The following is an 8,211-nucleotide window of genomic DNA, read 5'->3' as shown; positions in this document are numbered from 1 at the left end:
GTCGGGCCCCGGTTTGGACATATATCATAATTACTGCCTTATAAGCTTAATAACTAACTACTACTATAAGCTTACGATCGCGAGACAACGGTGAAACATGGGAAAAGTATAACCTTTGCCAGTCATCATTCAACTTCATTTAACTCCAATACATCCCGCTTCACCTGTATTGATCCATGACTGCAGGTCCCGTGGGATTTCTGTGACTTTATGATGACCGTGTACTCTAAAGGTGGTGGTTGACACGGTCTACTTACAGGAACGACACAAACGTCTTGGAACAAACTTGAAACTTTGAAAATGACAATATTCCATTTTACAGAATGAATATGGCGACGAATTGCGCCACTTTGCGAAATGCCTGACCAAACTGGGGGCAGTCCAGTGAGATGCCAACTCTAAGTTAATGTTACTTCCTAACCCTTTCGTTGCACGAATCTTGTGACCTCTGTGTGTGGCATATAGATAGTTTTGTGCTTGACACAGATAATCTACATCTGACAAGTAAGAACTAACAACTAGTAAATTAAAACAAAATCACAACGTCACCACAACTTCTCGTTTCCCAGTCTTTATTGAATGTTGATGCAAACTGCAGGGCAAAGTCATCATTTTTAATTATTAACTCCAAGAGAAAAACTAATGGCAGTAATATCGCAAAATAAATAATCGTTTTCAGATTAAGCTGAGCATGACTAATTCCTCATGGAGGAATGCAAGGAATAAAGCAGTTTGGAGGTGAAATCACTTTGCGTTTCAACCTTGCAGTGGTCTCAATTGTTCAATTTCTAGTCCCAAAGTCCAGACATGTGGGGTCGGGAGGAAATGGCATTTCGGACGCTTTGGCCTTTTACCAGGGGTAAAAGGCTTAAGTGTCCTCGGGCCCTGGTAAAAGGCCAAGCGTACTCGGGCTAACACCCTGATCAACTCGGAATAAAAATTTCTTTATCAGTTTTGTGGCTGAACAGGGCCTTCCCTGTCTTTTATTTGTCAATTATTGTTCGCCAATTCTGAAATCTATCCGATGTAAGAGTCAGTTGTTGGGGACAAATTACTAGTATTTCATCATGCATTTCTTAAACAGTAACGTTATATCAACCTGACAATTGTGCATGAACTTTCGGGACTATTCCAATAATTGTACTTCATCCAATAAATTGGGACCCCAAACTCACCACAAAGTAAAGAACCAAGAACCCTGAGAAACTACATTTTGTACTATCATTACTCCAACACCATTGTGCACCTGAAGTCACAGTCAGAAGGACTTTACACAATCTAATTTAGGATTCCTTTTGTCTGATGTCAATCATCTACAAAATAATCATTGTCTATTTATAAAAATCATCATCATCTCCATGCAGAATAACCGCATCTCCTTTATCCTTTATTCAAGTTGTAACCGCATCTCCATTGTTACTTTTAGTTGAAATCAATTATAAATGTAACATTTCATGTGCACGTAATAATGTTTTGATAATAAGACAAAAGACAACAATATCCCTAGCAAGGACAATCAACCTACCGATGTAAGGGCAAGAGTTCTATTGATTAACGTTACAACTCATCCAAATTACCAAACGAAATCCTTGACAATTGTACGTAATGGCATATGTGGTTCCATTGCCCTACGCTAAAGCTGTACTACGAGGGGCGTGCAATTAGTAATGGTCCTGACCCATTTCCCATAGCAGGAGATTAATGAAACTTGGCACAGTTATTAGTCTTTCTCTTCATAGGAATCACCCAGAGTTATGCATTTCTCCCATCGTTTGATGCAGCTCTGGACACAGATTTTGTAGGACACCCCAGGTTGGTCCTCCAACTGATGCCTCATCAATGGCACAAGAGGGACGACCAGGTCTGGGAGCTGTTTCCACAGACTTCCAGCCACGTTTGAATTCAGGATGCCAGCGTTTTACAAGGTCATATGATGGGGCATCATCACCATAAGTTTCATTTATTTCATCAAAAGTCTTCTTTGGTGTGCGTCCTTTCAAATACAAAAACCGGATCACTGCGCGACACTCAACTGGTTCCATTTCACACCTGGTCCATTTCGCACCTGACTAAGTTCAAACACCAGTAAATCAGAAACCACAATTAGTTCAGAGCTGTCTTTTGCAACATAACCCATAGAGATATGAATTATTAAACATACAAAATTTCATTTAGATCAGACAACTGGAAGTGGGTCAGGACCATTACTTATTGCACGCCCCTCGTACATGCTAGAGATGTTTAGTGTCATCACCATTCACATTGATTGGTCAGGAGGTGGTTTGGGTATACAGCAGCTGGAGTTAAGATAGTTCATTGTAGCATCAGCAACCTTTCTTAAATGCACATCTTAGCCAAAATTACGAGTGCCGGTCCTGTTGCAGGAAAACCCAAAAGTTTAAAAACCCAAATCCTCCTTTAAGTTAGCAGGCTTGGGTGTTCATGGCTTTTTCATTTATCATATGCTGTTCTATGTTCAATGAGAACTGACACATCATTGGAAACCAGCATGTAGTAAGCCTGCTACAGGGACAAATAAACTCTGACAAAGAAAAGTTTACCCACCTATAGCACCAAATAAAAGACATACAGTATCTTTTAACAAGTTAGTAACATAGGATTTAAAAAGAAAAACATTTTAAAAAGTTGTGTGATTTTGATTGGTTTGAATTATTGGATTGTGATTTACGGTTTAATGTTTTGAAAGAGTTTGGAAAAATATGATATAACACATCAGTCCAGTATCAGGGCTGGTTGTATGTTGCAGTGCAAACATTCTCAGTTCAGCTGATGTTTAGTTCAGTTGATGTGTCATTCCACCAAAGCAGTGATGGAATATAATTTGCTTAATATACATTTGTATAATATATACTTCCCAGTATTTTCTGCACCAAATGAAATATTAATACCCAAATCAAACCAAGATATTAAATAACCTTGCTATCCATGACACACATTTTTTTCAATATGTAATGAGCAAAATTGCACTACTTATTGACCTTTGCAAATAGAAGACAAAGTAACTGAGGAATTGAGGGCTATTGATTTTTTTGCCACAATGTCACTTGCAACAGGCATACATATGATCCATATCAACTCTGAAAGGTAACAGTTAAAATGATTTTTGACTTCATATCGAAGGGACATTTTGACACAAAAATCCCACAGAAAGGAAACTGAAATACATGCTGGTCACTGCAAAACGTTAACATTGATGCCATTCGTGGAAAAGAATAGATAGACTTAGATTTGTAAGACCAGGTTGTTGGTAGAAATGATGTGGTGTGCTAAAATGACAGCTTTTTTGTAGTATAAAGCAGAAATGACAACTTTGAGCAGGTTTTCACTTCACTGTGCTACAAAGAACATTCTGAAGAATTATGTGTTATCTATATTGTTTTTGGCCTGTAACTAAACTTGAAGTTGTCATTATTGTCATTCGAATTGGATCAGATATTACAGGCACCATAGCTGACGTCCTTGCGGTCCTTGTTGTTCACAAAGTCCACCACCACTCCTTTGAAGTCATCACTGCAATGAGAGAAGTAACAATTGATTTACACTAATCTACAATGTATGGCATTTATCAATTCCCATAATGCAAAAATAGCCAAATATATCAAGGACTGCTTTGCTATTATAGAAAGAATACTGAAGCTAATGATTAGCCTAGTTCATTATGATACTAAAATTTATATGAATGAATTATGTTAGCCCATATTGTTATGTTAACTAGGATGTTAAGCTTTATCCTATACCCCTATTTTGTACTTTATGTAATAGTTGTTGCCATACTTTGTACCATGTACAATTGTCATGCAATAAAGTTCTTCTTTTATCATCATAGAATGAGCTTTTGAAAGGAAAAATGTACTTTTTGTAAAACAATCCTGGGCATGGATGCTACAATCACAGCCACAACAACTCTCTTTGGAATAACTATTAAGTCTAACTTTTTACATTTATCAGTTGTACCAGAGTACATATATATCAAAGAATACAAGAACTTAAGTGAAGTTTCCTAACATGAGCTTTAAGAACTTACAGTCAGATATTTTGTAGATAACAAGTTTTGAATCTGCATAAATTTTAGAAGTTAGTGTTCAAACTAAATTGTCATACTTTTTTTCATGATAATAAAGCAAGGAAGGTGGGTACAGTTTGTTTAACCCATGTTTGCCATATATACACACATCAATAGTGTTCCAATACTTACTATGAGACCAGAAGATGCTTGATGCAGCCCACAAAGTGGTCGTTGTTTTCCACCAGCCAGGCATTTCCTGGGGTGAGTTGGTCCATGTCAGGAGCGGGGCCCCCTAGCAGCAGCTCTGGGGTCTGCAGAATTTCATTCTCCATGGTGCTGCCGGGCTCCTCAATGTCATCCACTGACATCGTTAAGCTGGGATAGTCAGGATATGATTGATGTATGTCATTTTAAAAACAAACAAAAATGATCAGACGTATGGCAACCCGCCGTACATGCAATTTGATCGTACGTGGTTTTTTTAGGTAACATTCACCACGTATTTCTGATAACTGCATTAATTTTAAGATTTACTTTGGGAGATCTTGAGATTTTTTCAATCAATCTTATGATTTTTAAGATTGTCTGAAAAAATCATTTCACAGAATCTTGGGATTGTTTCAAATAATCTTGAGAATTTCCACTTCCACTGGAGGTCATACTAGTATTAGATAAATAATCTGTATAGTAGTATAACATAGTAGTATAACATCTTAGGAATATGAAGTTTGTTGAATACCAACTCCATGGGTAAGCTATAATATTACAATGGCATAACATTAGTCAAGGCCAGTAGTCAATTGATCTGATCTGCAACAATTAAAAGTTACTTACGCCTCGCCGACTTTAGCGACTCGCACATAGTGCTCCTTCCCATCACTATACTGCTTCTGGCTCACAACACGATGTGCGCCACGGTTCGGGTCTCCAAAGATGGCAAAGATAATGTTTCCCCTGTTCATGGAGACTGCCCAGGACTGACAATGAAACAAAGAATGTAATTCAAACTACATAACTACACAAAATTAGAATTGCATATTGCCTGGCAAAGATCTTTTAACAACAAACACAATGATTAACGATTATATTTTTCAAGTATAACTAAAGAACAAATTATACATGTTATTTAAAATGTTCGTTATTAGATGCACAAAAAATAGTTATACAGAAGGGCACTAAAACATTCATTTACCTAGTACAATTAATATTATACATCTGATAATTGTAAATCTTTTATCAATAATTTTATATATCCAAATATAGCTGCGCTGATCCTGGTACATACTAATGCCAAATGAAAAGACATTTTTGGGTCATTTACTACATGTAGTAGCAAGTTTACTTACTTTCTTCTCTCCATCTCCCTTCCCGTACAGCATCAGGCCATTGGGGGTGGTGGTTTTGAAGGCAAATGTGGCGACAAAGTTTTGGTATGTCCCTGTCCTTACCCAGTCCATCCTCAGGAAACTTGTTTGTGCATTTGAAAACTGAAGTTCATGGACCTAGAAAATGAAGTTCAAAAGCAGCAATGAGCCATATATATCATGAAATACAACATTGTTGTATAAGAAATGTCCATCGACATACAATGAAAACCTGGATTTATGTCAATGGTACTCACCAGTGCATTGACCAAGTCACCTGGCCAAGTCATTATGACCAAAAACTTGGTGCATACATTTTCTCTATCTTCTTAGCAGCCACTTTATTTAGGAAAGAATACCATATCATGGTAGTTTAGAGCACACAGCACTCCTGAAGTGATTGAAAGTCATGTGGAGGAATGCCACCCTATGCACGATCTGGTGCAGGAAGGATGTAAACTTTAACTAAGACCCACCAGAGCTGGACATCCTCCGATGACTCCTCCGGTCACCTCGATCTGCTTGTCCTGGCGCTGCACCTGCAGGTTCTTCACACAGCCCTCGTAAAAGTTCTTGGATAACCTGGACAGATGTCAGGATCATTTTGTAAAGAAAGAAAAACTACATTCACCCAGTAAGGGAAAAACTATAATTCAAGGATAGGCATAATACGACAGACTTTAAGAACTTGAATAACCCGACATATATTCGAACGGATCATCAAGAAGTGACCTGAGGAAAGATTTTGAAATGCAGTGTGATCACTTATAATGTTTAACTTTAAGTTGTTTCAATCCAAATCAAAGAGCCTGGGAGACCTACAACACTTCTTCCTGACATTAAAAGCCATCTGCCACCTAAAAATGGAGGCCATACAGTTCTGCTGCAGTATCAAGGACAGCAACTAGGTGGGCCAAAATTGACATTGACTTCTCTTATATAATTATGACAGTTAAACGGGAGTTGAAACATCAATAAACACTAATGAAAAGTTATGCTGAACATTTATATCTGGAAACACAAACACACAGCAAAATATATGCACAGACATGCACTCAGACACACCTAAAGCACAATATACATCCAGTTTTCATGCAGGTAATAGAGTCAAAGACATACTCATCTGGCCAGAGGTTATCTGGCAGGCCACCCATGTACACCTGGCTGCCGATCTCCCGAGACCCTCCAGGGACGGTCATCTTCTCACAGTAGAGATCCCGACCAATGAACAGTGCCAGACCACTGGAGATTCCTTGTCTACGGCACAACCTTGTGTTGGACGTTAGCATGACCTGGGTTGACACATGAGGTGTTAGAATTTTAAAAAAATCTTTTAACCACTTTACATTTCATATAATCTCAATATCACATTTCTGATTCTGAAAAGTCAAGAGATACAGCAGACACATCTATGTGGCAAGACTGATTTGTCAGCAGATTTTATGCAGCTACCAGATTTAGTCTGTCAACCCCAAACGAGTCCAAACAAGACCAAACGAGTGCACTGCTGAAAACAGAAAACGTTGCTAATTGTGACAGTTTTGTTCCTATGTCTTTGTTCCTTGGGGGTGCCAACATATTGTACTTTAATGGACTGTTTAATGACTTAATGGACTGGTAATTACTATATGTTGATTGTGTTCAGAATAAACCTTATAATCTGTAGACATTAAAATGGAAGTTCTTACAGCTGACATATTAATTATGGTATTCTAAAGAAGTAAAACCATTCAAATGATTGTGTTCAGTAAACGTTTGTGAAAAATGAGTGCATACAACATAAGAATTCCTACATTGATGAATTCTTGTTTCATCAGTTCTTTCAGGGTTTTGTCCGTCTGTACAATGATTGGTGTGGTTCCATCACCCAGCTTCACCTTGGCCACAAATCTGTTTTCAATCAACTCCACAGCAATGAAGTAGGACTGCAAAAGAGAAGCCAGAGTCAAAATATCTGAGTATACATTTTGTTACAGTTTGAGTTTGAATAACATGTCCAGGTACTCAATATGATGTACATACATCATGATGTAGAATATGTCATGTACATGTAGTTTGTTTATTTTCAGTTATTCAGACTGATAACGTCCATTTGATATTTGTATAATGATTACTTATTATATATAGTTATAAACTATACAATCATATTTTGCTTAGGTATAAGTGATCATCAAGTCTGCATTGCCCAGCATCATTACAGAATAACAGTGGTGGAAATAACATGTTTTTACAGAAAACCAGCAGAAGGGATGGACTGAATATTCCCCATGGCAGAAGTGGTTTAAGCCATCCTGCTGATTCTAAAGCCCCAGCTCAGACACCTTGTGAGGGATTACAATTCTCATTTCAGCAGCTCTACGTATGACAGGTCTTCAGATATGAGCCCCAGGTGTCAAATTTCTACACATAAAAGAAACCAAAACGCTCATCGCAAAGACTATGGGTAACCCGGTGTGCTTGGCTGAATATGTGAAGCTTATACTACTCTAAGCCACCTTAGCTTAAATAAAAAGCAAATTTATACTTCAGCTTAATTGAGGAGGACTGAAGAAGATTGGTTCCTGACCTTGTCTCCGATGAAAAAGATGAGTCCCTGCTCGCTTGCTGGTTTGACATACACCTGGATTCTTTTCTCAGTCCCGAAGATGTCCACATTTTTGGTCGCATCAGGTTTGGTGTAACCGTACGATCCTCCATTAAAGTAAAAGCCATCAAATGTGGTTGTGACTCCCCTGGAATTAGATGTATGTCTGAACCAGTTAATCAACATTGTGTACTAGACTATTACACAGTGTACACACACACACATACAATTTGTAT

At 37.9% G+C, this 8,211-nt stretch overlaps 1 protein-coding gene across 6 annotated transcripts in view; it reads right to left on the bottom strand.

Annotated features, from left to right (window-relative positions):
* Positions 1–3,123: 3,123 nt before the first annotated feature.
* The window catches only part of LOC118409300, a 44,950-nt gene continuing 39,862 nt past the window's right edge, over positions 3,124–8,211 (bottom strand). For all 6 annotated transcript variants that reach the window (XM_035810219.1, XM_035810220.1, XM_035810217.1 and 3 more), the window contains 8 exons: positions 7,958–8,123; positions 7,185–7,316; positions 6,511–6,683; positions 5,868–5,973; positions 5,374–5,529; positions 4,862–5,004; positions 4,217–4,402; positions 3,124–3,531 (listed from right to left, as the gene is read on the bottom strand). In XM_035810219.1, coding sequence (XP_035666112.1) covers positions 3,450–3,531; positions 4,217–4,402; positions 4,862–5,004; positions 5,374–5,529; positions 5,868–5,973; positions 6,511–6,683; positions 7,185–7,316; positions 7,958–8,123 — 1,144 coding nt within the window. In that variant the 3' untranslated portion in view covers positions 3,124–3,449. The remainder of the gene's footprint in view (positions 3,532–4,216; positions 4,403–4,861; positions 5,005–5,373; positions 5,530–5,867; positions 5,974–6,510; positions 6,684–7,184; positions 7,317–7,957; positions 8,124–8,211) is intronic.

Source organism: Branchiostoma floridae, chromosome 2 (assembly GCF_000003815.2).
Source record: "Branchiostoma floridae strain S238N-H82 chromosome 2, Bfl_VNyyK, whole genome shotgun sequence".
Taxonomy (NCBI): Eukaryota; Metazoa; Chordata; class Leptocardii; order Amphioxiformes; family Branchiostomatidae; genus Branchiostoma; species Branchiostoma floridae.
The sequence above is the reverse complement of the archived record's forward strand: the minus strand, read 5'-3'. Positions and strand labels throughout refer to the sequence as shown.